This window comes from Schistosoma haematobium, chromosome 5 (genome assembly GCF_000699445.3).
Source record: "Schistosoma haematobium chromosome 5, whole genome shotgun sequence".
NCBI lineage: Eukaryota > Metazoa > Platyhelminthes > Trematoda > Strigeidida > Schistosomatidae > Schistosoma > Schistosoma haematobium.
Window position 1 is genome coordinate 21,551,227 of NC_067200.1, and position 23,256 is coordinate 21,574,482.

A 23,256-nucleotide genomic window follows, 5' to 3' on the forward strand; every position below is an offset into this window, starting at 1 on the left:
GGTGTTTTGAATTCCTCGAAACATTAGTGACTGGTAATGGCTCACCATTCATTGCACATTCACTTCAGGATGGATGGATTAACGAATCTACCTTCCCCTCCCTATCATCTCCAATCAAATGGACCAGCAGAATGTTTTGTTAACATCCCATTCATATGAACTGACACAACACCCAGTTGGATTGAGGGTCACATATAAGTGATTCAATTCGAACGCTTTAATTTGCTGGCCAAATATTTTCATTCAGAAAAAGTTATTTCACATCTCTTCAACTGTCATTTCTTTCGTGTTTCATAAGAGCGTCTACTTTCTCGTGATTTCATTCGTGAGGATAAATTTGACGTGGATATTTGCAGGATAATCACAATTGTAGTCTGATGAACTTTTCTGTTTTCCTTGCGTTTAAAAACAGGAAAGTGTGTGTGGGTTGGTCTGTCTGTGATCGAACTCACCACTCACACAAAAGCAACGTGAGTATGTAACATTTCGTTGTAATAAAAGTGTCAACTTGTAGTGCTTGATGGTGTATCATAACTGAATGTGATTATTTGAATGAGTAATTTACAGTTAATAGCAAAGGATCGTTTAGGATTTTAAATTTTCTCGTCATCGATGTCCAAGTGAGCATCTGATCGGTCTCAGTTTCAGTATGCACGCTCACAGTGGATGCTTTGAATATATTCACAAGCTCGAGCAGTTTACAATCGGGATACCATTTAGTAAGTGCGGAAGTGTTTGTGTAACAGAGAGATATCCCAGAAACTTTAGTTAGATGGGACTGTATAACTGAGTATTTAATTTCAAAACAGGCCCGTCAAAACACATATTAAGTAGTTGGCGTTTGGTTTTGAAAGTTATGGTTGGGAGCAGTGTTTGTGAACATATCGGAGTACTGTTTCTATAATCATAGATATAAATGGCTATCTTGTTTTCTGATTTTAAATCTCAGAGATATATTTATTGGTGATGAGACTAGAGTATTGTCAGAAACAGGACGTAAATAAAATAGACTTGCGTGCAGCTTTATACAGTGGAGTTATTATAACTTAGTTTGAGTAGGATGTTCTCTATATTTGGCAAAGTTGAGAAACAAACAAAGAAAAATTGAGACGCTATCGGTAGCAAAGTAATGTAAAAATATCTCAAGCTTCAAAGACGAACATCTTGAACATATGAATTATCGCACATCAGAATGTGACATGACCAGGCAACAATATTCCACGAAGAATCCTCAAATGCTGGTATCAATTAAAAGGATTGTTTTTATATTAAATTACATTTCAGTAGAAATATTTACTTTTTCAGCTCATTCTAGAATAGTCGAATCATGGTGAGCCATAAATGCAACTAGACAGAATTCTAAACTTGACGAGCTCGTTACTAGAAAGCAGTCTTCGGACAGCTTGATGAGTTCAGCAGCAGATAGGTGGTGATAGATGATAAGAGATAGAAACGTGATGATAAAATAAGATCTTTCATTCACTGAATTTGTTTGATCCAATAGATAATTTGAGCACATATCAACTGTCATAAATTTCTCAGTATTAATGTTAATCTTATCTCCTTAACTGCAGCATATCTTTGTCAAAAATGAATTCAGTGTATTAGAATACTCTAGATAGCGTACAATTAGTGAATGAACGATATTTTATCAGTGTCGTAGAATATGAACATTTACAGTGTCCGATAATCGGTTTGCAGTTAGAGAGAAGGATGGTATTTAAAATCCATTTATCGCCGTTATGATCATTGTTATTTTGTTTCGGGTTTTATATAACTAACGTCTCAAGTGGATTGTAGTCATTATATTCGTACTCATGACAATGAAAAATGATAATAGTGTAGGATCCAAACTATAGTTTGGATGTTGAAGAATAGCCGACCGAGGACCTTAGACACGCGCCTTATCCTGTCGAAATCAAAACAAGTAATCGGGTAAATTGCGGTTCTATAATTCATAATAAATTTAATGTAAATCATTACCTAAACAAATATTATCACCCGGCTATTCAACCAATGATTGTTCAATCAATTAAATCTAAATTACAATAAATAAAGAAGTTGATAGAAGATGAGGAAAAATTACCAATCACAACAAATGAACGTTATTCTATCCTGACCGGATAGATCACACACAACAGGAGGAACAAATCAATATGGCTACCGCCAAGAACAAGTGTCAAGTAAAACAACGCAGATGCAGTTCAGGAAGAAATACAAACTTAGTGAATGCGTAATAAAAACAAAAACTATAACAAAAAATACAAATATTAACAATTCAAATGTAATCAAAATACAACAACGTACGACTAATGTGATCAGTAGGAATAAAGTACAAGTATATACATGGAGGGATTTTCACCAACACACAACACATTCAAAATGGATCTTACACCGGCTACCAAAATCCCTTTATACCACACAAGCTACCTTGATGCCTACGGTCATGGTTCATAATATGACATATCACACCATAGGAACGAGTAGGACTTACAACAGTACGCCTACTCGACCTAACTACATCAATTACAACAAAGACTAGTCCAAAGATTCAAGGAGACCTGCTTCACTTGTTCTCTTGTGACCAACAATAACAGTCTTGGTATAGACCTAATCACTCTTCCCCAAATTACACCCATGCTGTTGGATGAGAACCTCGCTGACAATTCAATATTTATCTTCTGCTGATTCGACTGTTGCACAAACCTCCTTAATTCAGAATCTGCTCCCATGAAGCTTGACGCACTATCACTGTAAATCTCCGGAGGTTTCCTTCTTCTTCCAATAAAACGTGATAAGGCCATTATAAATGAACCAGTAATCAAACTATACATCAGTTCAATATGTATTGCCCATGTTTGCAAACAAGTAAACACATATCTATATCCTTTTTCCAATGACCTTCCTACGTGTGCTGGTTCTTTATGACAATGTCTAATTATCATTTCCGTCACTAAGTGTCGACTGGGTAAAATTACTGGATGTTCAAAAGTGTTTAATAATTCTGAGTAGCTTAGACGACCTGTAACACAGAGTAACCCATCAAGCATTATCGGTGATAAGCCTTTCAGATCATCATGACTTACTGCTTTACTTCTGTTTCTAAATTCATTAAATAATTATCCACAAACTTCTTTCTGAACCATCAATAAAATTTTACGCTTGGCGATGTCAAGTTCTTTGACCTTTAAACATCCTAGATGAACGGATCCTTCATGACTCAGTGAACGAAGCACCATCAGAAATTCTATGAACATTCTAAGCCAGGCTACGGCGCTGACTAATTTCAACCACTCGGAGTAATAAGAGAGAATAGGTGACATGTTTTGCTTTATACTACTCAAGTTAACCACAGCAGTTTTTCTAAACTCAATATCGTCAGGAATAGGTTCCGGACAGTCAGTGATTCTTATATAAAATTCGCCATGCAATAAAGTAGGACATTTGAACCAATATTCAAGATCGGTCATTTTTTGCATACTTCCTCTACATAATAATTCACTTATCTGCTTAACGAAACTCTTTGCTTGATCACAATTGGGAATGGATATCAAGCAATCATCAACATAGAAATTATTCTTGACATCACCTACAACATAACCATCATAACCGACAGACAATATTTGGGCCGTCTTATTTAAGGCAAAGTTCGCGCAAAACGGCGATGATGTGGCACCAAATGGATGAGATGTCATTTGAAACTCGGATGGTTCCCTCGACATGTCTCCCCCCTGCCACCACAGAAATCTTGAAACTCCTCTATCAGACTCAGGGACCTTCACTTGCATGAACATTTCTTCAACATCTGCAGGGATTGCAACTGCCTCCTTGCGAAAACTTATTAATATACACCTTAACTCAGCGGTGGTATCGGGTTCTTCATAAATCATATCATTTATGGAAACCCCTGCAAACTGTGCGGCACAATCAAGGATCACTCTAAGTTCTTCTGGTTTTTCCATGTTTAATACTGCATGATGAGGTGAATATCATCGAGGGCGATAATAAGACTGCAGATATATTTCAAAGACATTCTCCGCATAAGTCTTAGTAAAATCACTTTCAATACTTTTGATATACCTGATGTGCAGACTGTCATCCTTCGACAACATACCTTTCAAACTTGGTAATCTACGGTTTGCTACTTCATAATTATCCACTTTCATATCTGGATTCTTTTTCCACGGTATAGAAACTACAAAATGACCGTTGTGGAAGCGCGTGCCACCTCCCACAATCTTTATAGCCGCCTTGTCGTCTACTGCTAATGATTTATCACTTGAATAGGCATCTGAAAACTCTACGTCATAAGGCTTACGTATTTCGTTCTCTAATGCCTGTATCTTACTGGTATGATTAACAACTCTTTTCCTATATTCCGAATATGACGCAGGTCCGAAAACCGTCCACCCTAGCAACGTTTTCACAGCGTACGGGTTCTTCCTTCCACCCAACCGTTGGTCTAACACCCAATGTGCTTCTGGTACGTCGCAACCAATCAACAGTAAAACTTCCTCAGAGTCTAGACTATCTGTTGGCACATCACTTAAATGCGGCCACTTAACTAGGTTGTTCATTGCTGACTTTGTTGGCTTATGGCCTGGTATACTTGCTACAATCAGAGCTCCTTTAATCGTAACATGTTCACATCGATCTAAAGAATATACCTCAAAAGGCGCACTCGTGACCTTCATTGTTCTATTTCCGCCCACAGTCTCAACTACCACTGATGCTTGGTCTTCGCTCAGTCCGAGAGACCTCAAACAGTTTGATTTTATCAGTGTCGCATCAGAGCCGTTGTCCAACAGAGCATAACACACAATCTCGGCTTTTCGCGATTTCAACCGTACGGGAATCATGCCTAAACACACGTGACTGATTAGTGATTTAGTATATCTGCAACAATTTGAGATACCAGGTTTCTCACTCTCGCTGTGCAGCAAAGAATGGTGTTTCTTTTCACAACCCTCAACGTTACAGCGCTTTGTCAGCTTACATTCCTTAACTCTATGTCCTTGTCTAAGACAGACGAAACAGATACCCTTGATTTTAGCGTGAGTGTGGTGTTTGAATGGACTAATGATACCTTTGTACTTGTTGAATGCTCAATTTCGAATTCTAAATACAATACATTCGTTGGTGCCTGTGTCTTCTTAATTCAATTGCGTTAATCCTGGAATTCCTAATTCATACGACAATTAGAAAACTATAGTGAGACCATCGTTCTTGAACTGTAAGCGCTAAGAACTGTGGACATTTATCAATGGCATGGTCGTAGGAACACATACTGCATTTAGTTTTCGTTGTCGAACTATTCCCTTGCTCTGATTGCACGTGACAGTTCGTCTTTACGTTATGTCCTTTTCTTGAACGGTTTGCTAACCGTCCAAATCTACCACAAGCCACTCTCACACGCGATGCGATAAACTGAGTGAGCTCGTCGAAGGTCGGTTCCCTGTTATCTTCAGTCAATTTATCCACCCGGTCCGCCCACTGGGCTTGCATAGGTTGAGGCAAGAGTCTCACTATTCTTTCCAAGGTAACTAAGGAATTTAGATCAGAAGTATAATCCATCTGTTCCAAGACCATGGCACAGTTTTCCATTTTAATAGCCAAGTTTGATAGTTGGTCCCCGTCAATATACTCGAAATTCACAGCACTCAATAAGTCCTCTAGTGTTTCTCGAGCAATCACGTGAGACTGTCCAAAAAAACGTTTTAAAATCTCCCTTGCTCTTTTATAGCCAGAGGATGCCTCCATCATGACGCAACTTTCAATAGCTGTTTTAGCCTTGCCCTTACAATAGTGTATCAAATAGAGCAAGCGCTGGCTATCATCCGTGACTCTTGATGCTACATACGTCTCAAATTGCCTTATAAACTTCCAATAACCTCTTGGCTCTCCATCGAAATAACTCAGTCCAACGTTTGGTAGTTCTGGGACAACAACATGAGCTATAGGCAATATGCTCTTTCCTAGTAATTCAGGCCTTTGCTCCTCCTTTAAACTAAGATTTCTTACGTCATCTGACATCGAATTAAGACTAGAATCACTATCATGATAATCAACCCTATTTAGGTCTGAACCATGACCCTTAAGGACGTCAAAAGGCACTTGCTTGACATAGGGGATTCTTCATTAACATCGACGAACTTTGAGCATGATCTCCTTCGACGATCAACTGGCATTATAAGCGAAACGACCAATTATTTCCAGAAAATCCGCGAACGATTACCAAAGGATTTCGGCCAAGTAATATTTGTTTAGAACGGTAGGATCCAAACCACGGTTTGGATGTTGAAGAATAGCCGACCGAGGACCTTAGACACGCGCCTTATCCTGTCGAAATCAAAACAAGTAATCGGGTAAATTGCGGTTCTATAATTCATAATAAATTTAATGTAAATCATTACCTAAACAAATATTATCACCCGGCTATTCAACCAATGATTGTTCAATCAATTAAATCTAAATTACAATAAATAAAGAAGTTGATAGAAGATGAGGAAAAATTACCAATCACAACAAATGAACGTTATTCTATCCTGACCGGATAGATCACACACAACAGGAGGAACAAATCAATATGGCTACCGCCAAGAACAAGTGTCAAGTAAAACAACGCAGATGCAGTTCAGGAAGAAATACAAACTTAGTGAATGCGTAATAAAAACAAAAACTATAACAAAAAATACAAATATTAACAATTCAAATGTAATCAAAATACAACAACGTACGACTAATGTGATCAGTAGGAATAAAGTACAAGTATATACATGGAGGGATTTTCACCAACACACAACACATTCAAAATGGATCTCACAACTAGGATGAAACGGATGTCCAGTTACCTCCAAGTTTTCCATCATGATCTAGCTTAATCGACTCATGAATTTAACATAATACATAATCTATACAGAAACATTATATTTCTATATTTATTTTACTTTTTATTAAATGAAACAATTTAATCATTATAAGATTTTCGTTAAACATAACAAAATGGATTTAAATTTTTTAAAATTTGAGACCATGATCTATGTTAGACTATCATTAGAAACTTGGAAGCATTCGAAAGTCAGTTCGTCAAAAATTTAGGATGCTTCAGCGGTGCGCATTCACGATCTCACACAAGGGATCCGAATCCAAGACCTCCGGTCTCGAGTGCGAATTTCTGACCTCTAAACCAGTGAGCCAGTATCCAACGTTCTTAATGTTTTATTTCAACCGATTCACAAAATTGAACATTTTGGAATACTGAATTTATGTTTAGTGGTCAATATTTCCGGGTTCATTTATATGAATTAATTGATTAGGCTAATATAAAATTTGTGGTAAATAGTAACTACTTATTTATTTGCTTTCGCCTATTACTCCTCATGGAGGAGCGTAGGCCAACTACCAGCATTCTCTATCCAACTCTGTCCTGGGCAATCCTTTCCAGTCGCCATTCACTCTTTTCATATCTGCTTTTGATTCCCAAAGGAGTGTGTTTTTTGGCCTTCTTCTATTCCGTTTTCCTTCACGACTTCAAATCAGCGATGAGTTCATGATGCAGTTCAATAATTTCCTATCCTATCCACTTCGAAAGTCTACTCCTAATTTCCTCCTCAGTTGGAAGGCTGGTTTGTTTACTCCATAATAGGCTGTTGCTGATAGTATCCGAGCAAAGGATGTTGGGTGTCTTCCGTAGACAACTATTTATAAATACTTGGTTGTAGTAGTTTTTCACGTTTCAGCTTCATTAAATATATCAACTGTGTTGACGTTCGTATAGAAAATTGTGACGTTGATACTGATTGATAGTTGTTTTGAGTTTAATATGTGCTCCTACTGTAAGAATGAAGTCCTTGTTTTGCAATGCTCGCCTTCACATTTGCATCAGATTGTCCATGTTCGTCGATGGTACTACCCAAATACATGAAACGTTCCATCTATTCACAGGTTTCTTCATCAAGTGTGATTGGACTGCTTTTCTCTGTGTAGAATGTGAGAATCTTGCCCTTTCCTTTGTTTATGTTGAAGCCTACTGATGCAGAGTTTGATGCTGTACTGTTCTTCTTAACCTGCATTTGCTGGTTTGTGGACAATGGTTACCTACAATTAAACTGTAATCAGAACATTCGAAACATTTTGATCATTTCAAACTATATAAATTAAATTAGGTCAAGTAATGTCCACAGATGTCTATTGAAACTGTAGACGATTAGCTTCAATTGTGATGTAAATGTTTTTGTGCTTATCAACAATGGCGTATATAAAGTTTTGATAGAAATTGATGGTGTATTTGGAGAATTCAAATCATTTCTATTATAGGTTTAGTTTGGGAAATGATGATTGAGATGTTTTTGCATAGAAAGACCTTTTGAAGAATAAACTCTATCACATCAATAATGTCTCATAATGATCGATTAATGATGAACAATTTTCAATCCACTTTCGAAATTATTTTTAGTACAGCTAATTTATTAAATGGGTGTTTTGATGCAAGGACTGAGTCCTGACAAGTAGCACACGTTAAATATTTAGAGTGTTATCATGGAGTTTTCTACAGTTAGAGATGGTTGATAATTCCAGTAAGTTTGATGAAATCCCCAGTGATGTTATCCAGTGTAGGATATGATATATTCCAATTACAGTCTATAAATGTAGATAGTATGTGATTTGGACTTCGGTTAACACAATCACAAGTGAATGTAGAGTGAGAGGTTCGTGCGCAACAATGCGTTTGTTAGCAGTCAACAGTGTGTCATGCTATTACACAACGGAAGGAAAGTGTGTTCAAGGTCATACACTTAAACAACACGTACAATCATTTAATGATAAATGTACATGCAGTAAAAATTGAAAAAATAAATGCAAATAACATCAAAAACTATTTACAAAATAAGCTTATCAGGCATATCTCCACACTACTTTTACTTTGTACCCTGAGTCAAACCTCAGTAATATTCCTACAATGCCCATTGTGGTGTATGCTACTTATGTCGACAAATATTGTTATGTATGCCTAACAGTAGAAGGCTGAAAAAATTGAATTGAAGTGAACAGGAGTGTAAAAAGAGAGCGATTTCAACAATAACAGGAATGAAGGAACAATTAAGTTTGTGAGAAACAACGGATGGAAGATGTGTAAATGAAGTATTCTATGTATGGTTCTTATAATTTATGAAGGCAATTTGTAATTTCGAAGTGAAGAATAAATCCGTTTTCCCTACTTCAACTCTCTTTTGAAAACACTGATTAGATATTCACAAACTACCATTTCCTCTAGTGTTGTCTTACGTTTTACTGCTACAAAAGACCAACAGATTAAAATATTGAATAGTGTGCATATCTTGTAATTGATAGACCGACATTTCAACTGTGCCACAGTAAAGTAGGTCAATAAAAATCAAGAGGGCTTTCTAAATTCGTTCCAAACTTCTGGTAGACAACAAAGCTTCCGAAAATTACAAGATAAATAGACGTGATAAACTATTCCACCTATTGTCAACAAGGTACTTTCCGTACTTATGATTTTGATGGAGTTTTGTACTCTGAGCTGGATGATTTGATCGTTATTCTGTATGATATCATCAGTACAAGCTTTGAGTAGAATTGAGGTGCTAGAATTTCTCCATATATGGGTCTTAACTGCTCCTGTCATTTACAGGTTTAAGGTCAACAAGAACCAATCAACATCCAGGTCTACAGAACAAGCTGTGATCCATATATAGAGAAATTCTACCCACGTATTACAACCATGGAAGAAGAGGTTGTACCAGTTTTTTCGCACATATAATAGTTTTTCCGAATATATATCTATCGCTAAAGAGACAAAGTAAAACTGCATTTGACAGTCTTCTACTTATCTAGTAGACAGCTATGAACTCAATATCCGCTTGATTGAGTAAGTCGTGTTCACAAGGTTTTAACTATTGAGAATCTCATTGAGCCATTTCCGCCAGTTTTCAGCCAAGTCAGGTAATGTTCTCGAATTCTTTTGGATAAAATACACATCGAACGACCTATTTACCTGGTCCTACCTTAAAAAGTGAACTGATAATTCATCCTTGAGGTTATTGATGAATATTGATCAGCTGGAGAATGCTGGTCGTAAAGTTTCTACTTTTGTTTATTGTACTTTGCTAGTACCATTGTGGTGTTGGTTACTATTTTAAGCCCACATAACTTATCCTAGCTTCTGGACAGACCATTTTATTCATTCTCCTTGAGTTACGTCTTATTTGCTCGTCGAGTAAGTCAACTATTTTGTTCATTCATCGGATGTATAGAGTTCAAGATGTTCACCGCCTGCGTAGAATTGTGGGATGCGTTTGGTTCGAAGTCAGGCTTAGCAATTTCGTGGTGTCGTGATCTCTCTCCGATTATGTCGGAGACAGCGTGGTTTACTGAGTAAGCTATGTGGGCTTGACATAGGATCAACCATTAATTCATGTTTAGCAAAATTTTATCATCACTATTTTTGTAATCATTATCATTTTAAAAAAATAAGTATATTTTCGACCAAACGGCATTGGAAATCAGTTCACCAAAAAAGGAACTAGTAATGGTTGATACTATTGTGTGTGTTACTGATATCGACAGATATAAGTAGTGTGTATCATCAATCGAAAGTTGAATACCTGGAAGTAAAAGGTTAAGTAAATCGAAGAAAAGAGAACGTGAACAGTGAAATGAAGGAACAATGATGTCTGAAATGATTGATTGATATTTTGTAAATGAAGTATTAACTGCATGGTTCTCAGATTTTACTATGAAATTCCTTTATTTTGCATTCGGATATATTTCGTTGTCCTTTATTAATGTTATCATTCACTATACAATATCAAGACCATATGGGTTACTTTCGCTTCCAGACAAGGAAATTTTTTCATTCTTCATGAATCACATTTTGACCTTGTTAATTGCTCACTTATCAAACATGACTGTTTAGTGACTCACATTTATCACGAGAACACGACTGGTTTAATAAAAACAATTACTATCATAACCAACTGTACCAGTGTTTGTTTTAATGTGCTTTTGTTTGACTGTGCTAACGACAATTATTTTGTGCTTCTATTCATATACACCCACTTTGATTGTGGCCTCGTGCGAATTAGGTTACGTTCTGTAACCAAGCTTATATCCTGACACGATCTCGGTATCCTTTCGATCGCCAGCGAATATATCTCGATTTGGTCCATTAATTGCCTTCTGATATTTGGCTTCTCGGGGATTTTATGGATTTATTTGGTTACGTTCAACCTTCGCCTGCTGATTTACTTGACACGCGATCCTTTGTAGCGGTGTTCATAGTTAATCTCGACTCGACTCCACGCTACAACTGTTTTTATGTGAACGAATGTGTGTACAATTCTTATCCTATTCATCAGATATCTGTAACCTATTTTGTGTGATTAAATCCTTATTAAATGGAGTTGGGTCACATGCCTTCTCCACCACCCTTCACTCCGTTTTGTTTCGTTGTCTTCTTCTCTCTCTCTTCGCCTCGTTTCTCTGATCGTTTGTATAGATCAACTATTGCATTCTCTTATTTGACTAACTTAATTCAGTTATTCATTTATACAATTTAATTCGATGGTTACAAAAGAGGATTGACAGTATGTAGCAATCAGCAAACGATCTAACTTAAGTCAGATAAAGAGGCCACTATAAAACGTTTTACTGGGCCAATCTTTCTTATTTTTGTACACTTTTACTCACCGAAGAATAATCTCACCAATGTTCATTTTTAATTAAATATTCTAGCATATTTTTCTACTTGATGTATAATTTGCTTCTTTCTTCCTAATATCTGAAATGTTCTATAACATACCCATGTTAAACAACCTAGTTATATAACATATCCTTGTGGGCCAGGGTAATTTTACATTGGTTTTCAGGAGAACCAGATACCATCCAGACTTTCACGTGACAACCCAAACAGTACAGCTCAATCCCGTTTAACAGGAGAGCCAGAAACCGACCAGGCCTAACAAATATAACCCAAGCAGTACAACTTAATATCGCTTCACAGGAGGACCAGACACATATCGGCTTAAACGCTTCAATCTGAATGGTACAGCTCAATCCTGTGGCGCAGCCACACAAATAACTAGCACCGTGGCGAACCATTTGGTGAATCTATCTACTTCGATTCAAAATATTGTATTCCATTCACTCTCGGTATATTCAGATATTTTTGTTAGAAATCAGTGGGTATAGTCAACTAGTTTAGTGTTATACTGACATAGAGTCCCAGACAACCTGCTGATCAACTCTTGGATTATTATTCTTGAATGATGAGATTAAAGGCATACATTTAAACATTCTAGAAAAATCTCATAACCGTGATATTTCGGTAGTTTCATAAGTATTACGATCATCCGATTGAAATGTTTAGCTTTGAGATCATCGAAACAAACCTTCATTATTCAACGTTATTCTGATTTACATCATATAGTGAGGTGATTGATAACATTAAAATAAGTGACTTGTAGCGCACACAATTTATTCGGTACAGATAATATTGATTAACTATGAAGTAGGCTAATGAATGATGATTTCGCAGACTGTCAGATCTGAAAGTCATGGTAATAATCTAGTATAGTATGTTTATAGTTGTAAATTTTTAACGAAGAAATGTAGAATGAATGCCTACTTTCATTGAGTTTTTTACAGTGAGTATTAGGATTGTAGCTAGTGAATTGACAATAAATCACGAAACAATCACGCAAAAACTGTCACGCTCAAGTGGTTTCATAAAGTTGTTATATAGCCCAGTGGATGAAGAAATCGGGAAGTAGCACTGGAAGTGGATAGGACATATACTGAGTAAAGCACCCGACTGAATCACAAGACAAGCACCCGCATGGAATTCTCTAGGCCTAAGGAAAAGAGGAAGACCAAAGAACACATTACGCCGTGATACGAAGACAGACAAGAGAAGAATGAACAAAAGTTGGATGGAACTGGCGAAAAAAGCTCAGGACAGAGTGGGTTGAAGAATGTTGGTCGGAAGCCTATGCTCCATTGAGAGTAACGGGCATAAGTAAGTGAGGAAGTTGCTATGTAAATACTTCCATCACGGTGATAGTTGTGTTTTCACTGTCTGTTTTGCAGAACGTAAATCATGGATCTAAACTCACATAGACTCTATAGCACCATTCAGCATCAAAAAATCGACTTCACAGATGGGTTGACCAATTTTTCAATGTGATGACTTTTCAAGGATTTCAAAAGATTCATTCTTTCAACAGTTTTCAACAGAGTAAACTAACAAAAATATTATTATAACCTGCTTTGAACTGCCTAAAGTAAAAATGATCTTGACTGACTAGAATTAAATTAAAGCTTTAATCCTTTGGCTTCTCTAAATCACATTTACCTGTATGCTTTACTACTGACATGGATTAGTTACTTATAAGGTTTTAAATCTAAAACTGCATGTTTAACCACTGATATTTACGAGGTGCTTGGTCGGTCATTCTCAATATATTTAGACTTTCTAGTCAGTTTTCACATGAGTCCCGACACACAACTTTGACATGACATAGAATCGAACAATAAATGGCTGATTAACAGAAGAAATTTTAATTAATTTGAGTTAATCAGTAATTCACCAAATAGTTCTATCTTCATTACTTTGTTTACCGATCTTACTATAACTTAAATCACACAAATAACAATAACGCATTAAACCTTAATAAACAGAGTATAAATACGTATTTTTCACTGATTGCGAAAATGACAATTTCCGAATAAAATCTCCACAAATAATCATAAGCACATATTGTGGCTAATAGATCTTCTTTGTAGGCTCAGTGAAATGTCATCGAGACTTAGACAAATCATCTTGCAGTTGGGTCACTGGATATCGAACAGTTCATCGATCCTCGTCAAAGTCAATGACATGCGAAACGCATCAGTTAATCGTTTGCCGTGGACTGGCCCATCAGATAGTAGTCTCACTATCTTCCTTGTACTTGTTCCTACGAATGTATTTCTGTAATAACGTGCTTTGTGTTATACGGTCTTCAAAGCATTCATAGTACTTTGATACGTTGAAGGGGTAATTCAAGTAAGGTGCTGACCGCAAGGCGTGAATTCGAATTTAGCTGTTAGTCACACCATTTCCGTCTAACTTCAGTAGACCCCCAACCACTCAACACAGATCATCAACGTTGATGCTGTACACCTTCATTTTAGAAATTCGAAAACTAAATCCAGTAAGAATTAAATGGTATAAGAATGACAACAATGTTCAACTGGATGTATCCAGTTACAATGAGGAGTGGAGAATGTGGATCTTTCCAGAGTTTCAGATTTATTTGTAGAATTAATGGTTTTGCAAAATGATTGTTACCTACGGTTGATGTTAAGCACTGAATACTCCAGGATAATGTGACATATATGAAGATAATGTACTGTTCAACAGGAGGAATAGAAACGGTTGGTGAATATATGATCTTATCCTGTACTTTGCAAGGATATTTAGCGTTCAAAATAAGCTTTCAAGGCCTGTTAATATCAAACTGGTTGTATGAAAAATTGATAATGGCTAATGAATAATGATGGACGTTTCGAACAGTCTACTCATTTGGCAGAACATTTTAAGAGCTATTCAATAGCTACTAGCTAATAGTAAGTAGTATAACATTTTACACAACAATGTTATGCAAATCGAACTGGTTCATGTTAATAAATGTTAGCAATTCATGAATATTAACCATACATTCACTTCAACTAAATTATTTTCATACATGAATTGGCCATCAGCCCTTGCTGAATGTATTTTAAAGTCATAAACAAGCATTTGCTAGAGAAGTTCATTGGTTGAACTAAAAACAACAACTGAAAACATCTTAAAGATTCTCACATGCATCAAACATGATCAAATCTCGGTACGTTTAAATAATCATTGATCAGTTGTGCGTTTTATGAAAACTTCAAGTGAAGACAATGAAACACAATCATGTAATTTGAAGGTGAACGTTGCCAGAAATATTGGATTTCATATTCGTCTAATAAACATGATATAATCTCATCATTTATTTTACCTTATCAGTAGGAGGATCGGTGGAGATTGTAACATTTTCACATTTGGACACACGATCACACATCGATTGGACCTATACAATGTACACCGTTGGATGTTGTTTCAGTGGTCTAAAAGTTAGGCGTTTGCGCGCAAAACCGAAGTACTTGAGTATGATTCCCGCATTTGAGATTGTGGATGAACACAAACATACTTGATAAGAACATTCATAGATGAAATAATCTAACGTCCACTAGACTCAATAGCTTTTGTTATTGTCATTAATTCTAGTGTAATATCTGACGCGAACATAACAAAACTCCTCTAAAATAGGATTCGATTATTGAAAGCTACAGAGGTAAGGTTAAACAGGTTGTTAGCATTAATGAATTCATGATGATCAGTATCTCCAGTGAATATATAAACTCTCAATGATAAAATCACTCAACTCCTCAGGCATTACTTATAATTTGTGAGTAGAAATCAATTTGATACTTGATTAGATAATTTATGATTCAGAATGATCAATAAAGAAAGAATTTTTCACCATCTTTGAATATTGAATCAACAGTATGTATGTACCACTAAAATCCAGCAGGAGCGATCGTCATCCACGAGACTCATTATCTGAATGTACCTACATAAGAAACACAAGAAATTGAATCATCTTTGTCAAACGTTCGCATAATCAGTTTGAGCTCCATGTGTGACTGAAGAAAAACATGGAAAATGTGTTCATAATACGACATAAATGTTGAATATCTATACTTTGTACTCATTTCACTTACATCGTACTAATGAAAGCTGAAAATCATAATTTCTTTGACGACTGACTTTTTTTAAAATTACGTTATACAACTTTATATGAATAAGCACTCTTCAACTACATTACTATGCGGTATTTTAAAGTTCACATCAAAATACGAAACATCATCAGAGTGTAAAACATCAGATATCGAATTGGAATTCATCATATCATATATAACCGTTTCTATTGCTTTGATACTATAACTAGTGATCTTCAATCTGGTGTAGTGACTCACATTTATCACGAGAACACGACTGGTTTAATAAAAACAATTATTATAACCAACTGTACCAGTGTTTATTTTAATGTGCTTTTGTTTGACTGTGCTAATGACAGCTATATTTTGCTTCCATTCTTTTACTCACACTTTGATTGTAACTTCGCGCGAATTAGGTTACGTTCTGTAACCAAGCTTGTATTCTGGCACGATCTCGGTATCCTTTCGATGCCACGAGATCGCCAGCGAATACATATCGATTTGGTCCATTAACTGTCTTCTGATATTTGGCTTCTCGGGGATTTTATGGATTTATCTGGTTACGTCCAACCTTCGTCTTCTGATCTATTCTGGCAAGTGTTTCTTTGTAGCGGTGTTCTTAGTTAATCTCAACTCGACACCACGCTACACTGGTTTACTTGAAACAATTTAGTTTGATATACTTTGTGGGGATAACTCGCCATTAACTGACCAAATAATGATAGCTATTTCAACATATTTCAGTACTTCTTGCCACTATACATTGCTACTGATAAGTAATCGAACAATCGAGATGAGATCCAGTTGTTCAGAGTTCTGACATCAGTCAGTTCACGATATTGTTCAATGATTGTCTGATAAAACCGATATTATCTGACGAGAAAAAGGAATTATCATAGTTATGTTTTTCAAGAACTCATTAAATGGTTAACAATATATGGACGTTTCCGTAGTCATCAGAACTATTACTCACCTAAGAACAATAAATCAAATTAAATCTGAAAAACATTATTTTACATTCAGCGTTACCAAATTATTTGAGTTAAGACATGAATCCTTCAATAGCAACACTGAAGTTTGAATTCCTTGATGGATGCGCAGTTGGACTGTAAACATTTGAATATATACATACTATTACCATGAACACACGACGAACAAAACATTGCTCAATGTGATTACGTTCCTAGAGGAAAATCAGTAAATGTACCCTAATGCTTCTATGCACATAAATAACTAGTAGATAGTGTAGGTAATATATAGTGAATTTGTTTGATCAAAGTTGATGAATTCTTTGTATTAATAAAGTGTTTGGGACATCCAACAGTAATCTTCTGCTGGTTTCGGAACGGCAGTTAAATGTTCATAAAAGATTATGACTTGAAATACGTAGAACTACAAATGTACGACATTACTTCGCTCCTAAGTGGTGAACGGGAGATATCCGCCTGCAAACTAAGGGACATGTATAGTGCATAGCAGTTCACTGTGATCTACTTTGTGGTTAATAAATGTCGCTTTTAAGAATAGGGATATTCATAGGTTGCTAGTAACAGGTGATAAATAATTCCGAACACTTGGTCGTATATGTTTGGACCATGGAGAGGGCTATTCCATCGTGAGTATGGCAACTCAATTGACAGGATCGTGAAAATTTATCGACTAAGATTATGTGAACGTTTTACGTAGACTCACGCATCAAATGCCTGGACAAACGATGGTGTGTGATGTAGATGTAGGTTGAATGGAAACTATTTGTGACCAAATCAGGCCATAAAATTACTGGCTATGAACTGAATCATATGTGAGGCTGTTGACTTGCCGGTTGAGATCTGCTTGATTATCGTCACCAATCGTTAGAGGCGTTTATGACATAACTCAGGTTCATTAATAATGGCACAAATTCACCCAGATTTTGTCTTCTTTAGACCTTAGGCTTTCAAGCTATCTCATGACGTTTTCATCCTACCATCGCCTATTTTCCTCTCAGATCGTACATTTGATGGTTAATATTTCCTTTTATCACTCACAATGTTACCACTTATGCAACTCTTGAACTTACACTGACAATTTGATGTTGTTGGGGTATGGCAACGTGTTAAATTTAAGTAGTACGTTTCTGTATAATGCGTTGACCTATTCAATCAGCATCATTCAATTAACAACATTCTATTCATGACTAAATTGACTTTTGGAACATATCTTCGATGTTTGAATTGAAATGTGCTAATCAAGAATAGTATTAACTTGTCACATAACTAGTAATATATGTCACTCAATAGTTTGAAAGTTCAACTTTTCTATCTATGTCTCAACTAATAGCCACTGCCAACGACCAAATGTATCACAATCATTAAATCATCAAATTACACTGATTCCGGTTTAATACAATGTGATGATTATCCAGTGTAGTTTTTGTTACTGTTTCCCAGTGTGACATTTTATTTTGTGTAACAAACAATATTCTTGTATTCAACTGACCTGACCTGAAATCAGCATGACATGTAGCATATGATTCAATATAAGCTTAAGTATGCTTGATATATATGATTTTATACAAAGTACTACGAGTGATGGGTGTACGATTCGGCATATCAATGAGTATATTTTTGACAGTGGTCGTTGTCGTAGTGCTTTGAGGCTAATAACTCTTCTTTCGTATCAGTCTTTGTGTTCTTACTCTCGTATTTTGGAAGATAGTGGTGGTTCCTTGTTTTTTACAAATAAAAGTATTAAGTGATTCAGGCATCAGAAATAGCGACGACCAGTCACAACACTGACATATTGAAAAAAAAATTGAGGGTATATCTCAAGCATATGTCGAGAAATAGTTACTCAACCTATAAAGTAATAATCACTTCCAGGTGGCTTGGTATGATATCCGAATCCGTGTGAAGACTACAGTGATATTTGTAAGTAACTTAAAAGTCACCAAAAGTTTAAGAAGAAGTAATGGTTTTTAGCGGCATCTACAGAAATGATAAACGCTTGAAAATTCAGCACGTATGGCTCTGAGCATGATAAGAGGTGAAAAAGGCGTAAACATAGGCTGTTAGTGAGACTACCTCGGAAAAAGATCGGGCTGTTATTTACCCTCAACCTAGGAGATGGCATCGATGAGCATAACACTTTGAGGAACAGCTCAACTAGCCTTCAGCTTATACTTTCAAGGATTTTAGTTAGGCTTTAGCGGTTAGATTACTGGAATATCAGCTGGAATCTGGCAGCTTGGTGTTCTCTCATCTGACTAGTCTCGACCCCTGACTGTCCCACTCCGTGAGAAAGAACAAAATTCCTCTTGTGACGAAAACAGAGGAGTCACTCTAACTAACAGTGTCTAAAATACTGGGCTCAATATTAGTTCAGCATCATTGAGATCCGATTCTTTCCCTCCAAATCGAAAATGTTACTTTTCGAACAAACAAATGTGCACAAACATCCGATTTATGTCTAGTTCATGGAATGTACTACATAATAAGCGATTATCTTCTATCAACTGTCTCGCACGGTGACTCATTTTGATAATGCCTTATCATTGGATGGATGGATGCTGAAAGTAAACAGTTTTGTGACTACAGCTGAACCAGCGGATCGCCAACATCTGTTCATTGATTTGACAGGGCAAAAGCATAACTGAGGTTTCTTAGCCCATTTGTGTGTTCGAGTCATCTGTAATATTTACAACATCTGCGTGAATAATTATGTAAAAGAAATCTGAAAGTCTTCAGTATAATTAATTGCTTCTTTCATGAGAGTCGGTATTAATGAGAGCCAACGGAGAGATTGCAATGATAGAACAGTATGAACTTCATTCACTCTCACTTGCGGATTTCCAATCGAATTGAAGAGCGCCCATTTCTCTTAGTACTTTGTATAAAATCATATATATCAAGCATACTTAAGCTTATATTGAATCATATGCTACATGTCATGCTGATTTCAGGTCAGGTCAGTTGAATACAAGAATATTGTTTGTTACACAAAATAAAATGTCACACTGGGAAACAGTAACAAAAACTACACTGGATAATCATCACATTGTATTAAACCGGAATCAGTGTAATTTGATGATTTAATGATTGTGATACATTTGGTCGTTGGCAGTGGCTATTAGTTGAGACATAGATAGAAAAGTTGAACTTTCAAACTATTGAGTGACATATATTACTAGTTATGTGACAAGTTAATACTATTCTTGATTAGCACATTTCAATTCAAACATCGAAGATATGTTCCAAAAGTCAATTTAGTCATGAATAGAATGTTGTTAATTGAATGATGCTGATTGAATAGGTCAACGCATTATACAGAAACGTACTACTTAAATTTAACACGTTGTCATACCCCAACAACATCAAATTGTCAGTGTAAGTTCAAGAGTTGCATAAGTGGTAACATTGTGAGTGATAAAAGGAAATATTAACCATCAAATGTACGATCTGAGAGGAAAATAGGCGATGGTAGGATGAAAACGTCATGAGATAGCTTGAAAGCCTAAGGTCTAAAGAAGACAAAATCTGGGTGAATTTGTGCCATTATTAATGAACCTGAGTTATGTCATAAACGCCTCTAACGATTGGTGACGATAATCAAGCAGATCTCAACCGGCAAGTCAACAGCCTCACATATGATTCAGTTCATAGCCAGTAATTTTATGGCCTGATTTGGTCACAAATAGTTTCCATTCAACCTACATCTACATCACACACCATCGTTTGTCCAGGCATTTGATGCGTGAGTCTACGTAAAACGTTCACATAATCTTAGTCGATAAATTTTCACGATCCTGTCAATTGAGTTGCCATACTCACGATGGAATAGCCCTCTCCATGGTCCAAACATATACGACCAAGTGTTCGGAATTATTTATCACCTGTTACTAGCAACCTATGAATATCCCTATTCTTAAAAGCGACATTTATTAACCACAAAGTAGATCACAGTGAACTGCTATGCACTATACATGTCCCTTAGTTTGCAGGCGGATATCTCCCGTTCACCACTTAGGAGCGAAGTAATGTCGTACATTTGTAGTTCTACGTATTTCAAGTCATAATCTTGTATGAACATTTAACCGCCGTTCCGAAACCAGCAGAAGATTACTGTTGGATGTCCCAAACACTTTATTAATACAAAGAATTCATCAACTTTGATCAAACAAATTCACTATATATTACCTACACTATCTACTAGTTATTTATGTGCATAGAAGTATAAGGGTCATTTACTGATTCTCATCCACGAATGTCGTCATAGTGAAGAATTCTACAGACGTCGGGTTATCTTGTGAAAATTATGTTTATACGAATATGTGTTTACAGTGGAGGCACATACTGCGTAATCACTACATTGAATGAAAACGGAATTTATGTTGATTAAAAATCATGATGAGTAAGCGTAATTTTGACATTTCATCCTGTTATGTCAAATACTACATAACGATATTTCTTGAGGGATATAAGAAATAAATAGGATAAGAAATTGTAAGCGTTTTACATATCTTCTAGTTCCTATTCCAGGATTATCTTGATCTGAGGCTTGTGTTACTGCTAGCTAATGTATATTGCTTTCCTTAGTAAATGTAATTTCATTGCGTGGACTTGCCATGTTATCGGCTCACATTTTTTGTTCTCCACTTTTCTAGCCCTCCTCACTCACACTATTCCACGCGCTTCTCTATAACACAAATTACCTCCTGGTTAGACGAGAACCGCTAAGTACATAAGTTTCTGTAAATGAAACCCGACCAACAAATATCTCTGAATTTTTTACTTCCACAATCGTATACTGCTTAGTTGTCGATCGACAACAGCAAACTAGAGGATGTCACACACGTCCGAAACACAGTTTATCAAACATAATCTTTGCAAAGCCTCCTACCATAGGCATAAATACAGACATTCAGTTGTAGCTCTATTCCTCAAATCATAGTTAACTCAATTTCGTCTCTTATTACAGTTGATAAAGATTCTTGTTAAAAACAGGTAACGTTCAACCGCAACAACCACAGTGGTTGGTAAATGTTCCTAAGCCAAACGCCAATCGATTACACAGTAATTCATGCGTCAAGCATAAAAGCGTTTGAAACCTTTTTATCATCTTTCACAACTGATGTAGATCCAATCAAATAAAATATGGTGCCAAAATGTTCAGCTTCACCTCCTCTTATCTACGTGGCCCTGGTATAGCCGAAAGTTGGGTGGGCCCGCCCTCCCTCTCGAAATGCTCTCACACAGCCACGCGTATACAGCTTCTACCAGGGAAGTCCTACTCACTGCCTTCTCGCACCAAGGGTGTTGTTTACGAAAATGAGAGGAAGAAAAGAGAATGTCCGGCGCTTTGACCGGATTACAAACCAATCGTGCACATAGGCTCCAGTATCCTGAGGGAACAAATGGCGTATCAACCAATTGTTGGCCACCGGCTACCATGGGACTGCATCTCCTCACGATGTTCCACTGCCTTGTGGGTCAGACCATTAGGTCAAAGGCCCGGGTGTGGCCCCCTAAGAAAACCACCTGCTTCGGTCTAGGCGCTCGGGCAGTATCACAACCCACACACAAATATGATGGTGTGGCGCATATGTATTTGGTGCCCTCTTGTACCAATATTTATGTGTTCAAATAAAATAAAAGAACTAAATAGTAAAACTACATTTGGTGCAAAATATTTGAAATGAACTAAAAAGATAAATAGTGTACATAGCTGAATCAACATTCCACTTGATTACAACAAAATTTCTATTGGTAGATTGTGGACTAGAAAGTTAAATTCAAGCTGACCAGGAAAGTACCAATAGTTTCCTGTAACACATCGGCTGAAAATCATTAAATTATCATTTATCTTGTCATCACTATCACCAGTCATTCGATCCAACATGAAATCGAAATTCCTTGTATCTGCTGCGTATGCTATGAATAAGAGACCAGCACCTCCAGATAAAGTTCCAAATGGTTGAGCTTGTCGAACAATTTTATGTTTCTTCTTAGCTTTAAACTCGTCAGCTGCCAGCGTGAGATGAAAACAACAGTTATTGACAATTGTAATGAAACGTCAAAACAGAGTTTACTCTATTCAACACACAAGATATGAATACCAAATAATCAAATACTATGTCTTCAATATAAAAATACAAATTCAAATCCATGGAACCAAGGTCTCTCAGAAATAGGGTCAATGAGGAAACCACTCATAAACCAGTGAATATCCTCAACGTATGTCACATTCAAGTGTGGAAGTGAATGCTAACTAATCTAACATTGAGACAGATCAGTAGGAATTCAGTATTAAGCAATACAGATTGATGTAAAGCAAACAGATTTCTACATACTTCATTCAAGAGTGGTACATTTCTAAGATTACCATACTTGCGGTAAAAGTCAGTCAATTATTAATTTGGTTTTAGAAATGTGGACGGCTGAATGAAAAGCACTGGACAAATCCAGAAGT

General features: G+C 36.4%; 2 protein-coding genes across 5 annotated transcripts in view; both read right to left on the reverse strand.

The window, feature by feature from the left end:
- The window catches only part of MS3_00009371 (uncharacterized protein), a 38,237-nt gene that overhangs the window by 10,807 nt on the left and 4,174 nt on the right, over positions 1-23,256 (reverse strand). For all 4 annotated transcript variants that reach the window (XM_051217738.1, XM_051217736.1, XM_051217737.1 and 1 more), the window contains one exon: positions 22,446-22,811. Coding sequence is in view for 2 of the 4 variants with exons in the window: in XM_051217737.1 (XP_051065178.1) it covers positions 22,534-22,811 (278 nt within the window). In the remaining 2 variants the exon portion in view is untranslated. Of the gene's footprint in view, positions 22,812-23,256 lie in introns of those variants that run through there.
- MS3_00009372 (uncharacterized protein) lies at positions 1,932-4,010 on the reverse strand. Its single transcript, XM_051217741.1, has one exon. The coding sequence runs from the start codon at positions 3,960-3,962 to the stop codon at positions 3,120-3,122; it is 843 nt and encodes a 280-aa protein (XP_051065181.1). The 5' UTR covers positions 3,963-4,010; the 3' UTR covers positions 1,932-3,119.

Coding starts and splice junctions, on each gene's coding strand:
- MS3_00009372 (XM_051217741.1), bottom strand. CDS start 3,962: ATGGAAAAACCAGAAGAACTTAGAGTGATCCTTGATTGTGCCGCACAG.